The 20,084-nt window shown below is 45.3% G+C and overlaps 1 protein-coding gene across 5 annotated transcripts in view; it reads left to right on the plus strand.

Moving 5' to 3' along the window:
- CTSA (cathepsin A) overlaps positions 1 to 20,084 on the plus strand; it is a 222,950-nt gene that overhangs the window by 130,356 nt on the left and 72,510 nt on the right. For all 5 annotated transcript variants that reach the window (XM_078771691.1, XM_078771687.1, XM_078771688.1 and 2 more), the window contains 2 exons: positions 5,545 to 5,700; positions 16,149 to 16,240. In XM_078771691.1, coding sequence (XP_078627817.1) covers positions 5,545 to 5,700; positions 16,149 to 16,240 — 248 coding nt within the window. The remainder of the gene's footprint in view (positions 1 to 5,544; positions 5,701 to 16,148; positions 16,241 to 20,084) is intronic.

Here is a 20,084-nt window from a genome sequence, read left to right on the forward strand (position 1 = left end):
AGCTGATGAGATGTTGGTTCGGCTCCGGATGCAGATCTGGCCTATCAGTGGGATACAAAACGTTCCGGTGTTTCGGAGGTAAACTGTCCAGCCTGCTGGAGGTATGCGCTCTACCGAGTGTTGTAGTTTTGTATACCAAGTCTAGGCTCGTGGAAGAGCCAAAACTTGGAACAAAAATAACATAGTAGAAATACACCAACAGCTGGGTGGAGGGACGCAACAGAGGGACACTTCGAGAAGAACGGGCATTGAGAAGGAGATAAAAGGGAGGAGGGAGGCGCACAGGGGGTAAACAAACTGAATACAAGTTGGGTAACACTGAGGAGGATGGGTAACACTGTGGCTTAAACGGGAACAAAAACCAGAAAGGAAGTGTGTGGGAGGCACACTAAACTGGAAAGGAAGTAGTGGGCTTTGGGAGGGTTGATAAGGATAGAAAAGATGAAAAGATCATGAGTATGAATGTGTGATGACCTGATCTGGTAGTGAACAGCTATCTTGAAGCCCTGAAGGGAAGGATGGGATTGAACACACCAAGGAAGTTGGTTCCACGGACCAGATAAAATTTGAACAAATGAGTGAAGATGAGCAGTGTGCCTGGATTTCAGGAGTTTCACCAGAAGTGGGTTATTAGCAGACAATATTCACCCTGCAGAAACACTGAAAACCTTTTGGGGATGCAAGTGTAATAGTCCCAGAAACAGCCTCATCATGGGAGATTCCAATGATGTTTTGAGGGCCTTGGTTTCCATGGATTCAAGAAGTGCAATGTTTGAGCAGGGGTGCCGGCCCAAAAGGGAGAGCAGTACTCCATTGAGCTGTGAGCGAAGGCCTCTACGTTGATAAAAGTTCAGATTTTCCAAGGAAAGACTTTGCATGCTTGAGAATGTCTAGTTACCTTCGCCAGAGGAGAGGGTATTGCATTTGAGTCCGTTTGTTTGTTTGTCTGTTTGTTTATTTGTCTGTCTGTTTGTCCGCACAGAATAAATATGATTTTCTCTCCAACCGTTGGTTTGATTGACAAGAAATTTTCACCATAGGTGCAGCTCCACCCATATAATTTTTAATGATAATTATGACATCATAGGTCACGTGGTACGGGCGCCATCTTGGGAAAAACCGAAACATTTTGCACCTCTATCTCTCCGAAAGCATTGCATAGAAAAAATTTCGACATGGCTCATTGTAAAGAACTCTCCATGGGGAATAACATATGTTAACGATGATGTCATAAGTGCCTCCATTATGACGTCGTAATTCGACAAGTAAAAAACTTCATCCGATCAAGATGAAATTTATTGAGCGTCATCTTGGGATAAATTTGTGGAGAAAAAAAAAATACTGATGACGTCATCGATCATGTGGTTTGGCTGCCATATTTTTTTTAACACAAAAGCCTTAAAATCCACCAAAAACACCTCCTGGCGAGGGTCTGCAATCTCTGGTGAGCTTTGGCGATTAACTTGGATGTATTGTTTGCCCAAAAGATATCATGGCTGATTGTGAGGTCCAAAAGTTTGAATCACTTAACTTCTTCAAGAAGTTTGTTAAGACAGTAGATGGAAGGGTTCACCAAACGGGTCTTCTGGAGAGACAGAGTGAGTGTGAGATTTGTCAGGGTTGAACTGTATTGTTGACCTTTTTGCAATAGACCTTGTTGTTGAACTTTGATTCCTCTGCCGATTGTTGTAAGAAGACAAGCAACATGTTACTTGTTGAGTGACCAAGATGAAAGCCAAGGGGATGATTAGTGTTCAGAGAGTTGTAATTACTTGACATTAGCTGTAATTAGGGCTGGCAGGATGGCCTGTCTAGCCTGGGTTCGTTTTCGACGAATCTCTTCCCTGATGATGGTGTGAGTCGTTGTTTTCGACGAATCTCTTCCCTTTGTTGCCGTGCTCACTAAGCATTGTGTGATGGCCGTATAGTCCAATGTGGGACCCACAGCATCTACCACAAACATCGCAGGTATAGACTGGTCCTGGTGGGGATGGCAGGTTTTCCTTTCTTGCCTCTGCTGTCTCTCGATAGCAAGTCTCCCACATTCAAAGTGGTCCAGGCCTTTGTGGCAAATGTTATGCCAAGCTGAACTATTTGTGGCCTGATTTTTCTCACTGACAACTGGGATTTTTTTTTGTTTGTTTTTTGTATACATAATCGAAGCTCGTGAAAGAGCTAAAATGGCACAAGACTTGAGTGTAGATTTAAGGACGTCCTTGTAGCTCTTTGTCCACCACGTGATCATTTACCAAATTTAAGTTGTCTATAGAAAAGCGTTCTTGGGATTCTATGGTCTTTCATGTGTGTGAGGTGTCCTGACCAGCGACGCTCGGTTTGCATCAGGAAATACTCAATTCTTTGGATACGACAACGGTCTAGGATTGAGGTGTTAGGTATTCTGTCTCACCAGGCGATGCCAAGGATCTTGCGAAGGGATTGCATATGGAATTGATCACGGCATTTGATATGGCGACGACAGGGTGTCCAAGATTCGCATCCGTACAGGAGTGTCAGTAAGACAACGGCACAATAGACACTGATCTTGGTGTCCAGGCGAATACCATGTTCATGCCAAAGGCGATAGGTCAGTCTTCCAAAGGACACACATGCTTTACCGAGTCTTGATGTTACCTCATCATCAATGATTGCATTTTGAGAGAGGACACCTCCAAGGTAGCACAACTTATCTACAACTTTGAGTGGCGTGTCATCGATGGTAATGGATGGGACGGTATATGCACCTTCTGGTCTCTGCTGTGGCATAGCCTCAGTCTTCTTGAGGCTAATCGTAAGGCCATAGGGATGAGCAGATTGCGCAATGGAGTTGACAATAAATTGACATTATGACTGAAGAATGCGCAGTCATCGGGGAAAAGTAGATCACGAAGCAATATTTCTGCGATTCTGCAATTGGACTTCAGACGCTGCAAATTAAAGACACTACCGTCAGTGCGTAACTGGATCATCACTCCCCAGGTACCATCTTCGAAGGCATCATAAAGCATAGAGGAACGCACAATGCTAAATAGGGGAGCTAGGACACAGCGTTGCTTTGTGCTGTTGGTAATAGGAAATGACTCAGAGGTGCATCCACCTTCCTTCACACGAGTGACCATGCCATCGTGGAAGGATCTGATGATGTTGATCAACTTAGTGGGACAGCGGACAACCCAGCTATATATGAACTCTCATTCCAGTGCTTCACAGGCAGGGTGTTTCATCAATGTGTGTGCGCCGTCCCTCGGATGTATGATAAACTGGGCCTGCCATCTGTCGGCATTAGTTGGTGGACGTTAAACATTCTACTGTGTCTTTCGCGAAGTTTTAGTTTCCACTCAGGAAAGGTGAATTTATGCCGTCCAAAACTTTTACTGCACTCGGCTCGGCTCGACAGTTTGTCACTGCTTGGCCCATCTCGTAACGGCACAGCATGATCCGGCACACCACACATAGCATGGCATGGCTCTGAACGGTCCGTAACAGTATGGCTCAGAACTTGTTCGGCATGGCACAGCATGGCGGCTTGAAAAGGTCCATAACAGCATGGCTCGGAATTGTCCGCCATGTCACGGCATGGCTCTGCTCGACATGGCACAGCTCAGATGGTTCGTCATGACTCACGATGTGAAACAGTTTGTCACTGCTCGGCCCATCTCAGACCAGCATGCCACAATCCGGCACACAGCATGTGGCACAGCTCGGAACTGTCCGTCCTTTCATGGCATGGCACAGCTCAGTCAGTCTGTCACGACTCACAATGCGGAACAGTTCGTCACAGCTTGGCTCGAAACGGTTCGTCATGTTACTGAAAGACACAGTAGGATGTTTAACGTTTTCCCTGGCCAAATTCCTGCCCTGACTTCCTGAGCTGGAGTGGCGACCTGACGAGAATTGTAGCCGAGTAACTGCTTCCGCAGCACAAACGCTCTACATGTAGTATGGTATGCGATGCTGATAATTAGCTGTAATTTTAGATCCAGTGACCTTGTTTATTATTCATAGGAGGGCGACTCGTCAATACGTTTATGGAAGAGATGTCAAATCCAGCATGAATCTGTCACTTCCTTTGGATCTTTAAGTGAAGACAAGATTGAAGGACTTTGCCTTTTCTTAGCCACCATTCATCATAATTCCGTCATTTGTAAAGGAGGTTGCATGTGAGGGATACTACACCGTATGGTGACTTTATCGAGTGACATCAGGAATTGGAGTATTTGCTCTTCCAGGAGGAGATATAATGGTGCTTGGTTACAAATTCTTCTCCACTTACCTTCATGTACCAAGCCAAATTTCCAGTGTTCCATGAAGTTGTTGACTGTGTGCCAAAGCCTGGCCAAATGCACTGCCTGGTATTTCGTTAGCTCACTTTCTTCCCCCTTCCGAGAGCTTTTAAAACAATGCAGGAGTCGAGGCTCATGAAAAATCTGGACTACAGAGGTTGTGAAGCCAACACATGCACCAAGGGAATTGGTTGGATAAGGGACACTCGAACAACAATGGTGCCAAAGTTGCACGTTGACAAAGGTCTAGGGCAGTGGTCCCCCACCTGTGGCTCATGGGAAACATAATTTTAGTTTTTTTTAGAGTTTAAGAGTTTCTCAATAGAGAGACTGAAATAGGCCCTGTTCATTGCCCTCTTTTGCTTCAGCTGGACAAGCCATTGAGGCACCAGCTAAAAGCCTGCAGATTACTTCAAGCTAGGTGGCACCACTTATCGCCTCACCCCATGCTAGCGTCTGGCCACCATGCTGGTTCGACCGGCTTCCTGCTGTCAATCCTGCTGCCTGGCCTGTCGTCAGTCCTGTCGGAGTAGTTTGATGGCTTGTAGATTGGAGGGCAATAAGGTGTTGAGAAAGAAGGGAGAGGCAAAGGATGAGGGGGAAATGGCAAGTACATTGTTTGGAGGTTTAGTGTCCTGGTCTACTTAGGGTTTGAGAGCAGATTAGTTCGGCCTTCTCTTTCTCTGCCCTTTCAGTACTTCCTTACTGTCACCTCTTGACCTCTCGGTGCTTTGCTAGTGGCATTCGGTGTAGGGACTCACTTGGATAAGGTGCAAGTGACAGGGGTAGCAACTATTTTGCCATGCTACATGCAAATGAATCTTTGGTGTTGACTGATATTTCTAAAACACTGTGCAACTTGCTCTATTCCATGGATTTTAAAACTTTCACTCATCTTGGCATATGGTGCATTAAACTTTGTAGATTCGAGAAAGGACCCGCGCATCATGACATTTGGAGCATTAACACCAGGTGTGATTGAAATAATTTTTCTGGATGAAAAATTCTTTTTTGAAACTCATGCTTAATCTGCCAAGCTGTTTCAGGCCCCCTTGAGACAAAAGATTATTTCTGTTATCTGTTTCCATCATGTGGCAGATGTTCGATTTCAGTGAGCTAGGATGGCTATTGCTAGAGGAGTTGCATTTCACATGTTTATTTGTTTTTATATTCAAACTACAAATGAATGGATCACTTTCTGCTTGATTCTTAACACCTTTTTATTTACTGTCGTTTTCTTTAATTTTGAATTATTTGTGCACAGGTCTCTCTCAACAATCTATTGGCATTGAAGCAATTTTTCCAGCTGTTTCCTGAGTTCAGCAAGAATGATTTTTACATCACAGGCGAGAGTTATGGCGGCTACTACGTGCCAACACTGGCTGTGCGCGTGATGGACGATGGCGGCTTGAATCTGAAGGCAAGTTATGCAGATTATTGTATTCTAATTTGATGGTTGATGAAAAAAAAATAGCACATTTTAAATTTGATTCATAAACGTGATGTATAACTTGTTAGCCCATCCACCTGCATAGCAGGAGATGGGATTTTGCAATCGCATACATGCGTGTCTGTGTGTCTGTCCATAACTCATTTACCATTTGAGCATTTGTCATCAAATTTTCAATAAAGCTTTATTATGAGAATATGGAAAAGACTAATTAATAATTGTGTCAAAATGTTAAAGGGCAGTGACAATGAGTATAAATAGCCCTTATATGCCCTCCATCACTGTGCAGTGCGAGACGGCCAGTTTTTAAAAATCACTTCCGAGTTTATTTTTTTATTTACCAGTTGAGCTTTTGTCATCAAATCTTCAACCAACCTTTATTTTGAGAATATGGAGAATGCAACTTAATAAATATATCTTCTTCTATATATTGTTGCGGTTCTCTCGCCGGCCTTCTTCCCCTTACCAAGGGGGGGGATTAGTCCCCTTGTCTTGACTGGGCCTGGCGGAACCGGGGCTTGCAATGTCCCTTCCGGACAGCGCCAAATAGGGTTTCGGGACCAAATTCTCGCTCGTACCTAAGTACTCGCGCTGCCCTGGAAGCGAGGAACCAAGCCCCGCACAAACCACGTGTGGATGGAGTACGCCGAGCGGTTTGCGTACATGTGATCCGCGCAGTTATACTTAATGTACCCCGATTCAAGCAGTTTTACTCGTGCCACGCTTAGTCAATGGAGAAGTCACAAAGACGATCGAATAGGGAAGGAAGAACAGATTGATTTAATTATTATTACACGTATATACAGTTCCAGGACGAAGAAACACAGAGAAATCCTTAGACAGTCTTACTTAATCCCTGGGACAACGGGCCCGTCTCACTCACACTCACACGGGATATTGCAGATGAGCAGGTGTTCCCCAACGCGCCGCGGTGGTCGTGCAGGATCGGCCCCGTCCGGCTCTCCACGGTCCCCGGCACGTCCCGCGAAGATGGAGGTAGGCGAAGGCAGGAACTCGTAGCGTGTCGCTCGAACAAAAGGATAATATCGGGACGAACGGTAGAGGGGACTCTTACGGCAAAGGGTGGAACGGCTTTACGGCAAGGGGCGGTTACTCAGCCGCGTTCACTCGCTTGGCCGAAAATGCGCTGTATTGTTCTAAACGCGTCTGGCTGCACCCACGTATATTCCATGACCAACTCCTCTTCCTCAATGCCTTGGCATTGGTTAGCGCGCGCGTTCTCATGCGAGGGTCAAGCTCAACAAACGGTACACTGCGAGTTCTCTCCTCAAGTCCTTAACGAGGGCTTTCTCATGCAACTCGTTCACAACCCAAGCGCCTCTGCGAGTCCTGTCCCTCTGCGAGTCCTGTCCCTCTGCGAGTCCTGTCCCTCTGCGAGTCCTGTCCCTCTGCGAGTCCTGTCCCTCTGCGAGTCCTCCTACTTCAGTCCCTCTGCGAGTCCTTCTGCTTCAAGTCCTTTCCCTCTGCGAGTCCTGTCGAGGGCTTTCGTGCAGCAGGCTTTATAGATATGCCCCTCGAACCCTCTGGAACTGGAAGAGGGAGACAGATAAGAGAGTTCGGTCTTGAGAACGGAGAGATATTGTTTCCTGGCTCTCCTGAGGGTGGACACACACTTGTTTCGGGCTTTGTGAAAGGAAATGAGATTTCCTTCCGTTGGATTTGCTTTCCAGGAGACGAAGGCAAGTTGTTTCTGGGCAACAGCCTCGCCACAAGATTCCGTGTACCATGGATGGGAGGAAGGGTATGACAACTGAAGACGAGATGGGATAAATCTGTGCATGAGAGAGAGCAATTTCCTTTGGAAGAATTCCCAGGATGAGTTGATGTCAGAGGCAGTAGAGATGGGAGACCAGTCCAGATGATTGATGGCTGCTTGAAGACCGTGCCAGTTGGCCTGAGTGAAATGCCAGACTCGCCGACGCTGAGGAGGCTCCCTGAGAATGGTCAGAGAGATGTCCACTTTAACAAGCACATGATCCAATTGGAGCAAAACAAGGTCGCCCATAGGGTGGACAAGGTCAAACAAGGTCGCCGCCTGGAACAAGATCGCCCATTGGGTGGATGCTCTGCTATGATATTAATAATCAGAAAGATAATAACTTGACCCCTCCCCCCCCCCCCCTTTCCCCCCTGGCCACTCCCATAGGGAGTGGATGCTTCTACTTCCCATAACCAAATTAAAATAGTGTAGTTACATCCTTATTTCACTTGCATCTCTCTGATGGTTTCACTGTGGCGAAATTGGAGTGCCTCACCTTTGGCTCACTTATGAATTACTAATGACCCCGCCTCGGAACAGTGCTCGCATAACCTATTAAAACATGTCCATCGCAGAACACTTCATTATAAAAGGATCCATGTTTGCATCTTGTACTCATTCCATGCTTTGTATATCATTCTTGTTTTACCCTCTGATAAGAGTGCCAATCAATTATTTATTTTAGTGACTTGTCCAACTGTTTGTGGTGTTCTGCTATTACTTATTATGTAATGAAAAATGGTGTTAAATACTTTCTCCTACAATCCCATCTTGGTTTTAATTGATTTATTTTCAATTATGGGTAGGGAGGAGTGGGGAGGGGGTGGGAGGGGGAGAGCAAATTATGGCAAAGTTGTCATGCCAGACGTTGCTGTGTTGTCGGTGTTGCAATTGTAATTGGAACGTGTTTTTTGACGAAAGCACGACCAAGGGATTTCTGTTCCGATCGTCCGTCTCACAGCCATCAAATTTACTTGTGAAAAAGTGGCGCTGGAATATAAAACCTGGCATGGCAGTGTTTCCTAAACTGGCAAGGGTCAATGATGAAAAAGCCTTGTACATACAGACTTTCCATCACTCTAACAGGAAGCAGATTAGTTTTTTTTTTAATTTCAAGAGGCTTACAGTGAAGGCGGCTCTGTGAGAGAGAGAGAGAGAGACAGACAGACAGACAGAGACAGACAGATTTTTTTTGCTCCTCTTTATTGAAAGGAATCATTTAATGTGATTCCAGACAATTATGTCCAAACAAAAGGGTTATGGCTTACTTCAAAATAAAAATACATGCAACACATGCAGAGGAAGAGCATGGTGGATGGGGTAACATAGAAGCAAAGATTCCAGGTTATAAATTAATTACTAGAACACCATTGACCAAGCTACATAAAGATTGTTTGGCACACCACCGTTTTTCAAAGACAGCAGAATCATGGGTTTCAAACTCAAAATGGACACGAGATGTAACCGATGCTTTAAAAATCTTTAAAAGGTCATCAGCTAAAATATCAATGTTCTGCAATTTCCGTTTTCTTGAAAGATAAATGGCAAGCTTTGCTTCGGAGCACAAGAAGTTCCCTAAAAAAACATTCATTTTTATTTAAATGAGAAATATTAAAACCATATGTGTGTGTGTGTGTGACACAATGTGAATGTCACAATGTGTGACACAAAAACACAATGTTTGAAAATCAAACCGAGCCCCTGAGTCACACGTTATAAAATATTTTTTAAGGGAGGACAGTCTCGAACACTCAATGAAGGCATGAAAAATGGTTTCAGGGGCATCGCAAAAGGGGCACAATTCTGAATTTTCGGAACATATGCGATGAGACAGAACATTGCAAGGCAAGATGTAGTGCGCCAGCCGCCATTGTAAATCCCCAGAGCGCTTGACGATTGGCTCCTTATACATCACGTGCCATTTGATTGTTGCGGAATGGCCAGCTTGAAGCAACGCTTTCCAATGAGCTCGTGGCTCTGCAGGTCTGTCAGGAATGAGAGTGTTAACACTTAGACTATACACCGAGGATTTCTCCATCGAGTTAAAGGAGATAAAACCCCGAAATGAAATTAAAAGACGAGGAAAAGGACATTGGGACAGAGGGAGGGCAGCCTCAATCTCTGGATCCCACTTTAGCCCGGTTAGTTTAAAAGCTCGTGAAATCACAGAGAAAATCCTTCCAATAACTCTGATGGATCTCACACCAGTTGCCACGGCAACATTAGCAGCCGGCTTCCATCTATATGTCAAGGGATTCCTAAGGTGCTTGACCCTGGTAAAGTTGACATCAATTAACTTTTGCACAAAAGAACGGTCACTACAGACCCCTTTAAAAAAGGGATTAAAGAAAATTGGTTCATTTAAAAACATTTGGAGAGTATAGGCACTGGTGTCGCGGCAAAACGTGACTGTCCGCCATGCTTCCAGCATACTTATGTAAAACAAGGGGAACGATGTTATATCTACCCTCGCTGCATCAAGAAGAAAGATTTCGTCACCGAAGCCAAGTCTCCCTGCTTGCCTGAGTAAGCAGTGAGCGAAGGCTTTCCATGGTACATCGGAATACAGCAGCCTTCGTAATGCAAGGAGGCGAAAAGCCATCACTTTACTTGTTATGTCTATCAATCCCTGTCCACCTTCAGCAATGGGCAGACTTATTACGCCAGGCCGGAGCCAGTGCTTCCCATCCCAAAAGAAATTGATAAAACATACTTTGGAGCTTTTTAAGAATAGAACCTGGGGCCTGTAGTGCCATAAACCTATGCCACAGCATCGATGCCGCAAGGTTATTGATGACCAGAGTACGACCCCGATAGGAAAGCTGTCTCAATAGTCCCCTCCATTTTTGCAGCCGCTGCCCAGTCTTGGTAATCAGCGATTCCCAGTTTTTAGAAATGAAATCCTGAGCGCCGAGAAAGACCCTGAGGTAGCGTATCCCATCATGTGCCCACTCAAGCTGCATTGGCAGGGTCGGAGGGGGGATACCATTCTGTGGACCTAAGTAAAGAGCTTTGGTCTTCTGCCAGTTGACCTTTACGGAGCTAGCCAAGGTAAACTCATTGGTGGACTCGACCAGGGCACAGATATCTTCATCGGAATTAACAAACGCGCATAGGTCATCTGCATAAGCGATAGTCTTTACCGGGTTGGCCGATGTCAGAGGACAAAAACCACGAAGCCGTGTGCGCAACCGATTCAGAAGAGGCTCAACGGAGAGGGAATAAAGAAGGTCGGACAAAGGGCACCCTTGGCGAATACCCCGAGTCACAGAAAAAGGCTGACTTAAAATATTATTCACCTTAAGCAGGCTAAAAATATTATTATACAATAATTTGACGTGACCGATGAAAGTTTCTCCAAAACCAAACCCCCGTAAAACAGCAAAGAGGTTAAAATGATCGATGGCATCAAAAGCCTTTTCTTGATCTAAAAACACTAGACCAACATTTCTTTGTTCCACGGTACAAATGTCGATCGCGTCACGCACAATAAAAATACAATCATGTATTGTTCTTTTCGGGATACAATATGATTAATCGGGGTGTACAATATCCCCGATGACAGGCTTGAGGCGGTTTGCGAGAGTTTTTGAAATAATTTTATAGTCCGTGCAGAGGAGGGAAATTGGACGTCAATTCCGAAGTTGTTGAAAGTCTCCCTTCTTGGGTATAAGGGCAAGTACAGTCCGACGGCAACTGAGTGGTAATACGCCTGAACGCGGGCCCTCAATTAAGAGGCCGAGCAGTTCGGGTCCCAGTTGGTCCCAGAAGGCCTTATAGACCTCCGCAGGGATTCCATCCAGCCCGGAAGCCTTGCCCGTGGGCAAAGTTTGCAAAGCGGCAAAGAGTTCCCCTAGGGTAACTTCTTCGTCCAGTTGCTGCCGTGCAGACTCAGACAGGGTTGGTAGAGAAGCAGTCATTGAAAGAATCACATTCTTCTTTGTGTTCCTAGCACAATACAAATCTGAAAAATATTCTTTGGCCAAAGTTCTGATCTCGTTTTGGTCCTGAGTCGTTCGACTTCCTTGTGTGCACAGCGAAGTTATTTGCTGTTTTCTCTTCGCTCGCAGTTCCAAACCGAAGAAGAATTTCGAAGGGGTATCAATGAAACGCAGGTTCTCCATTCGTAATCGTATTAGAGCCCCTCGAGCCTGCTTTGCGCAGAGCTCAGCAAGGAGGACTTTCTTCTTCACAATTAAAGAACAAGTCCTTTCAGCGCTCTGGGCCGGAAGGTTTGATTGCAGACACAAGATCTCTTTGGCGATGAGAGTTTGCATCGCTGTTTCATTCTTCGTACAAAAGAAGTTATATTGTTGGCAAAATGACCTAACCTGGGCCTTTGCGTTATCCCACCATTGCCCGAGGCAAGAGAAGGAAGGCTTTCACAACTTTATAACTTCCCAAAAGGCCCGGAAAGCATCAAGAAACCGAGTTAAGAAGATGACAGACCTTCCTTCATTAGCCTTCTCCACTGGGCTTAGCCATTCGGATATCCATGCGTTTCTTGCAATAACAAGACATCCAGGTGCACACGCCGGGTCAGATCTTTTACCTGAACTTTGCGTTCTAAACTAACACCACCGTTAATGTTTAGACTGCCAAAACTAACACTCATTCTTTCGGAAAAATAAAGAAGATAAATAACTAAATAGATCAAAAAAACCCATAGGGACCTCATTTACGAAGCTCCTGCTGAGCTTTCTGGATCATTTTTCTTAGCCGGTGCTTCTGAGCATCAGTGAAATTTGGAGTGTCAGGGTTACGCACAATTTCCTTCAATTTAAAAATCAACACCTGAAGATCAGGGAAATGATCTTTCAGTTCAATGTTCCTTTTCCGATAGGAATCTCTCAAAATGTCCCGAAGCCCGTCATCCGAAGGGCTATTTACAGCCTTTAGAATCTGAGGCCTCCTCTTGACCCTCACCATCAGATTCCTCATATGGGGAATCAATTGGTGTTTCAGCTTCCTGGCGCACATCACAGGATTGCTCAGTTTCAATAAAAGAAACTTTTTCAGGAACGTTTTGTGCCGGGGTCACATTTGAAGCTTCTTCAGGATGCGAGGTGGGGGACTCCAAGCATGTTTGTGACATGACCACAATGCTCGGTTCATGGATGTCACTCTTCTTCAGTGGATTTAAATTATCCTCTTTTATTCTCTCTGTGCCCTTATTTTCCTCATTTATTCCTTTTTTAGGGGGAGATTTTAAGTGCTTTTCCTCCTCTTGCGATTGACAGGAGAAAGCTGCACAATGAACACCCTCGTGTGAGATGACACTGTCTGAAGGATCAGGAACATTCACTGGGATTGGAAAATTAGAATCCACTTTTTCCTTGATGATGTTTGTACGAGTGGAGGTATCCTTTTCCTCTAATAAGGCAAACCTGTTATCACATTGAATTCCAGTGATGGAGTTTTCACTGATTTGCCTTTTCCCAGAAGGTGACGCACTTCTTAGCCGATTTACGTTTTTTTACTTGGAAACGAAACAAACCCCTCATTTGCGCTGTCCATTGGTTCAACGGGAGGGGGCGTGTCCACTTGTTTACCTGGTTTATCCTGCACATTTGTCGAGCAGGAAACGTTAACATTAATCTGTGAGTCATTGTTTCCCGTTTCGACCATGTTAGGCTGCTCCTTCTGATTGCGGCAAAACCGTTTCATATGTCCCACTGCACCACAACCAAAGCACTTTAGGGTGTCGGTGGTGATGTATACTTGGTAATCGCGACCATTTGTCGTGAATTTTAAAGCAACATTCAAGGAGGGATATTCCTTTTTGAGAACCATAAAAACCTGTCTACGGAAACTCATCACGTGACTGACACGTTCATCCTTACAGCCCAAAGGGAGCATTATTAATGGGGACACACAGTGATCATATCGCTGCAGCGCTGCAAGGATGGTATCACTATCCAGGAATGGTGGGACATTCGAAATAACCACTTTCTGAGCAGGGGTATCCAAGGGATAAACCATAACAAAGTGTCCGGCGTCGAGGGACAAACCTTGTTGTACGATGAGAGCAACGTGCTTTACATCGGACACAAACACGATAACTCGTTTGTTCATACGCGATGCGGCACATACCTTATCAAACCCGATCATGTTCCCGATCGCGAGAACAATGGCTTCTACTGAAACACCCTCGGGTGGAGAACACGCAATGCCATGCTCGCGTGATAATTGCTCAAACGCTGCATATCTCTGCGAGTGAGCAGCCACCATGTTTGGACACACGAGGCTCGACCTCGTCCTCCCAGCTCGGGAAGAGGAAGTTAGTAATGCACTCCGACTTTCCCAGCTTGGGGAAAGGGAGCGTTAAAAAAACAAACTAAGGAAATATAAGCGAGAAAAAAAGGTTTGAAGTGAAGAAAATAAGTCGGGGGGAAAAAACAACAGGGAACCGCCCAAAAACGATGATTACCTGCACATTAAGTGCATTACTAATGCTCCCTTAACCTGCATGATAAGTGTGCTCTAAGGCTCTCTCTCTCGTCTCAACATAGAAGGGGAAACACAGGGAAGCTTTACAAATAGAAACAAGGACACAAAGGAGCGGAAAGGGGGGGGGGGGGGGGGAGTAGGACAAACAGCCAAGACAGAGCACTCACGACACGAAGCGAGCAGACGCCATGACACCGCACCCACCGCACCGACAGCCGACAGGTGGCGACACACACACACACACACACACACACACACAGAGAGACAAGACGTGCACTGGATCTATTCCAGCTCATTAGCGCTGCACTGTTACTTGGGCTAACCCATAGTAGAGTAGGTTTCGCTAACCACTCAAGCTTTGTTTGTTTGTTTGACCACAGCTAATTACGACCATGTAACATTAACCCCCCCTCTAACCACCGCTCTAGTAGGGAAAATGGCCTTTAAAATGCATGTTGTTGTTGTAACATTAACCCCCCATACCTACACCTGATCCTTTTAAATTTTAGATCGTGTTTATTTGTGCATCTCATGTCTGTCTTGGTTCCTTGTTCCCTAAGCTGCCACTTTCTTTCCATCTTCCTCATTTTATTCACTGAGAATTGCATTTGAGGTCGAGCAGATTAAGCGACATTGCAAAGTTGTTTTTTCTGCATTCTTGCCTTTAAGTCGAAATGTAATTGTGATTGGCTTATTTAATTTGTTGCCTTAGTGCAGAAAAAAACCTAAATATTATCGTGTCTGATGTACATTGCTCATTTTATCATCGTCACTCCTATGAGAATCTCTCATTTACCTTAAAATCATTTGGTTTCGTTAATTTTTAGTTTTAGATCCCCTGGAACGTAGTTCCGGGGAGCTTATGCGATGTTTCGTCGTCTGTCCGTCAGTCCATAAACACTTGAAACTTCTTCTCTGAAACTGCTGATCGGATTGTGACCAAACTTGGCCAAAATTATACTTTTTATGTTGCCCCCCAAAATAGGTAAAATTATTTTAGTTAAAAAAAAAATCTTATGATTACGTTAGTATGATTCTACATCCTGCTGTGTCTCCTAGCAACCATTGAAATTGGTTTAAAATACCGTGTTGCTGTTTATAATACCTTTAGGCGGTGTAGTATACTGTTTTATTCTACCAGGTGAGCACCCACGGCTATTCCCCCTCTATTATATACAGTACAGTTTTGTAATTATAACATTCATCATCATTAATGTCTTTACCTGTATTTGATGGTAACCTTGTTTGATTCACATTGGAAGCCTGTGTGAGGGAGGATACGACTTGATGGTGAGGCTAGCAAGACGAGTGTATGTGAAGATGGGAATGGTTGAGGAGTGGACATTATCCAGGGCAAGGCGTGGGAGGCCTAGAAGAACGTGAAAACTGCATACCTAAGAGCTCGCAAATATAGCAAAGCGATGGCGCTTGGCACAAGACAGTCGAAGCAACCGCATTGACCGTTGCTTACACAAGAATTTAATCTGCGGTGCCGCTTGGCAAAGGCCCTTTGATGTCGCGGCTCGCTCTTTCGCTGGACCGTAATGAACCTTCGTGATAGTCGAGGCCACGGCGGCCTCACCAGTTCACTTTTTGAAATGAGCCATGGCTTCCGTCTCGCTGTGAACATCGTGCGATAATTGCAAGGCCTGCGTGGAGTTGGCGATTTCTGGCGCCGCGTTGACGGACGGTGTTAAACACTTCGACTGTTTAACCATTAAAAAAAGCCTTCTCTTTGTGGAAAACTGTGGAAAACTGTGGAACAGTTGCTTGCGAGTGGCTTAACACGTCGGTGATTCGAGAAGCTTTTCAGGGCATTCCCATAGGATGGAAACTTTCCTCCACTAGGACGGCTTGATTGTTGCTTCAAAAAGTTTCATATTGAACTGCAGGCCTTTGAAGACTTTTCTCTGAATGCGATGCTTTCATTAGGAATAGATTTCCCTTCCAAGGCATAGCAGATAAAGAGATATGTGCTGCAGAGCCAAAGGTTCCACTAAGTGTTATTCTTGTGGTTTTAAGAGTTTCTTTTTCCCATTCAAAAGTTTGACCGGGTGAAGGATTTTGTCCGTAATGATGCTCAAAAACTGAACTTGATGCTGTTCTCGCATTGACTGTATGAGATGCATTTTGTAATCGCCTTGCGTAGAATGGAAAGTCTCGATGCTTGTTTTCTCTCTCTCTGCAGGGATTGGTGATTGGGAATGGCCTGTCCAGTATGAAGATGAATGATGATTCTCTCATCTACTTTGCAAACTACCACGGGCTGCTTGGCAGCGAGTATGTCTTCAACATTCTCAACTCTTTCCTTGTCTTTTTCTGAAATGACGTGAATTGATGGTGTAAGAAATGTCTTTGAGGGGAGGGCAGCCATTTATTAAGTATGCAACACTTGCAGAAGTTTTAAACCCTGCCCCCCCTCCCACCCCCCTACAGCCCATGCATCTTATACATACTGTGCCAAAATTTTTTTCCTTCTCAGATAAATGTGTTGTGGTTTCACCATAAGTAAACAAGGCTTGCCAACTTGCATATCATTGTTGTCTGATGCACAATTTTATTTTCTAAAAATATACTTGATCGCCGTAAACTGATTTTTGGTCCATGTTGTACTTCGGTACAGACAGGTGCTCTCAGAATTGCAATCTCTACAAAGTAATGGTCTCAACATCTGCACACACAGCCAGGTTAGCACTCAGAGACTGGTGGCAGCTTTGTTCTTTGTCGTGCCAAATTATATATTTTGAAGCTACTTACACCGCAAGGCCTTTCTCTGCAGTTCAGTGGCAAATACGCTTCTCCATTGTAGGTTTGTGTTCTACGCCCCTTAAAAAAAAAAAAGATCGTTTTTTAAGGCCATTTTCCCCGCTACAGCGGGGGTTAGCCTTGCGGGCCCCATGACAATCATGGTTCCCTGTTTGAGGCAATGTTTTTATGGCCGGATGCCCTTCCTGACGCGAACCCTTGGTCACGCTCTTGCGATGCGCAGGGATACGGTGTACCTATTCTAAATCGGGGTACACACCGTGATCATTCATCCCAGCAAGCTAGTACTCAATTTGCCGTCCTCAGAGGGATGACCGGGATTCGAACCCAGGATCCTAGGATCCCAAGCCAGCACCCTAACCGCTAAGCCAACACCGGGCTCTACTCACCAGGTTCTACTCACCTTAATGCCATTGAATCTAAGGCTCGGAAGATCATTGACAATTCTCACATGAAAGCCAAACATTGTTTGTTGTTGCCCTCATTGTGACAGGTTTGTGGCCTTATGGCCTTCTTTTGCTTTACAATAATCACTTTTCCACCATAACTTGGGCAGAAAATTATATTATTTATTTGCTCGGGACTATAGTCTGATTTTACTCAAAGAAAAGCTTTAAATGCTTCTTTTAATTTTTTATTTGTTTGTGTGTCCGGAGTCGAATAGCCTGGTGTTGGCTTAGCGGTTAGGGTGCCGGCTTGGGATCCTAGGATCCTAGGATCCTGGGTTTGAATCCCGGTCGATCGCTGAATTAACGCCAGGGGGGTTGACTCAGCCTGTCATCCTTCCGAGGTCGGCAAATTGAGTACAAGCTTGCTGGGATGAATGATCCCGGTGTGTACCCCGGCTTCGAATAGGTACACCGTATCCCTGCGCATCGCAAGAGCATGACCAAGGGTTGGCGTCAGGAAGGGCATCCGGTCATAAAAACATTGCCTCAAACAGGGAACCATGATTGTCATGGGGCCCGCAAGGCTAACCCCCGCTCTAGCGGGGAAAATGGCCTTAAAACGATCATTCATATTCATTCAGTCATTCATTCATTCATTTTTTGTGTGTCCAGAGTCGAGGTTCATGGAGGAGCTAGAACACAGAACGGACCAGGGCATAACCGAACAAAAAGAGCGGATAAACAAAGGGTTGGTGGGAGGGGTGGGACCATAGTAACAGCAGGACAGATCAGGGAGACCTGGAGGAATAAAGTACACTGGAAAGAACCAGAGCAAGGGGAGGGGGAGGAGGATCCGTTTTGAGCAAGCTGGGCACGGGTGCAAACTCTCAGCCGATGTGGAAGGAAAATGGGAAGAAGCAGAAATGCAACAACCACAATAAAATAAAACGAAGGAGATACGAAGGAGATGGTATGGTGGAAAAGGGGGGGGGGGGGTGGGAGACCTGATAATCTGGAAACCCAGCCAAAGGTGGGCTTGGGGAGGGTTAATGAGGGTATAGATGGCAGATTAACTAAGATGTTGGTGAACAGCTGTCTTGAAGTCCTGGAGGGAAGAAATGGATTTGATAGACTGAGGAAGTTGCCTCTGCATGTGAGAGGAAAGAGGAACATATTAGTGGAACTGAGTGGTGAGCCTGGATTTTGGGAGTTTCTACCGAAGTGGGTTCCTGGCAAACTGTGCACCCTGCAGAAACGTGGGAGGGTTTGGGGCAGAGCAAGGCATGGAAAGGGCAGATGGTACAAGATCAAAAAAGGAGGTGGTGGAAGACAGAGAGACCACCGACCAGTCTGTGATGTGAAAGGGATAAGCCCAGAGATCCAGCCTCGTCGCAGGAGATATCAATAATTTTGAAGGCCTTGGTTTCCACGACATCCAGCAGTGGCGCCAACCCAAAGGGGAGAACAGTGCTCCATAAATCTATAGATGAAGATCTCGTAAGTTGATAAAGTTTGGATGTGCCAAGGAAAGACTCTTAACAACTGAGGATACCCAGTCGGCAGTTGGTTTTGGAGGCCAACTTAGATATAGTCCAGGGGCCAACACTGATATTTTAACAAATTGGGTACCACCCAAGGTCAGCAAACAATTTTGGTATTTTTATCTTCCTTCATGTCTCTAGTTTATATTTTGGTATGATAACCCTGCCTATACAACAACAACAACATGCATTTTAAGGCCATTTTCCCTGCTAGAGCGGGGGTTAGCCTTGCGGTCCCCATGACAATCTTCTCCATCTTGCCATATTTTCTGCATCTCTCCTTGTTAACCCCCTTGCCCGCATTTCTTCTTCCACCATCTTTAGCCAAGTCTTTCTTGGTCTTCCCCGTCCTCGACTTCCTTCTACATTCATTTGCATCACTCTTCTCAACCAGTCACTTTCATCCTTCCTCAACACATGACCAAACCATCTCAACCTGTTCCTCTTCACAACATCAATCACAGGTTCTATTCCCATCATTTTTCGCAATTCATCATTTGTCTTCCTCTCTCTCAACGATACTCCGCACATCCATCGAACCATTCGCATTTCCACCCTTTCCAACCTTCGTTGCTGCTCTACGTTCATTACCCATGTCTCGCTCCCATAAATCATAACACTTCTCACACATGCAGCATACACCTTTCCCTTCAGCTTCAACGACACTCCCCTCCTTATCAGCACGCCACTCAGTTCCCGAAACTTCTTACATGCACATCTCACTCTAGCAACCTTTGCCGAGTCTGATCCACCTTCTCCATTCAGCATGTCTCCGAGGTAGCAAAATTTTTTCACACCTTCCAGCTTCACGCCATCTCCAAGATCCAACTCAACATTTCCTTCATCTGCAGCTCCCTCTGTGCACACCTTACATTTGAATGTAGCTGCCACACTGGTTAATGACCCTCTCAGACCACTACATTTTTGATGAACCCACTCAGCGCACATTGTACATTGAATGGAGTTCACTCCGACACCCTTCCTGCACACAGCACAGGGCCACTTCCCAGTTCTTTCCACCTCACCACATGCTTTACCACTTGCCATCACCTTCGTCTTTCCGATATTCGCCTTCAGAGCTTTTGTCTCCATACATTCCTTGCACTTGTTCATCTTTTCCTTCAGTCCATCCATACTTTCCGCATTCAACACCAGATCATCTGCATACAACAACTCCCACGGTAAACCCTCCTTTACGTTCTGAGCCAGCACCTCCATCACAGCTACAAATAGTAGTGGACTTAGTACCGACCCCTGATGCACTCCCACCTTCACCTCAAACTCACCACTGTTCCCGTCCTTTGTCCTTACAGCTGTGCACGCTCTTTTGTACATTGCCATCACTACTCTGATCAACCATTCCTCCACTCCTAACTTCCTCAAAGCCCATGTCACTACTTCACGTGGAACCCTATCGAATGCTTTCTC

Source organism: Myxine glutinosa, chromosome 2 (genome assembly GCF_964187855.1).
Source record: "Myxine glutinosa chromosome 2, kmMyxGlut1.1, whole genome shotgun sequence".
Lineage (NCBI taxonomy): Eukaryota > Metazoa > Chordata > Myxini > Myxiniformes > Myxinidae > Myxine > Myxine glutinosa.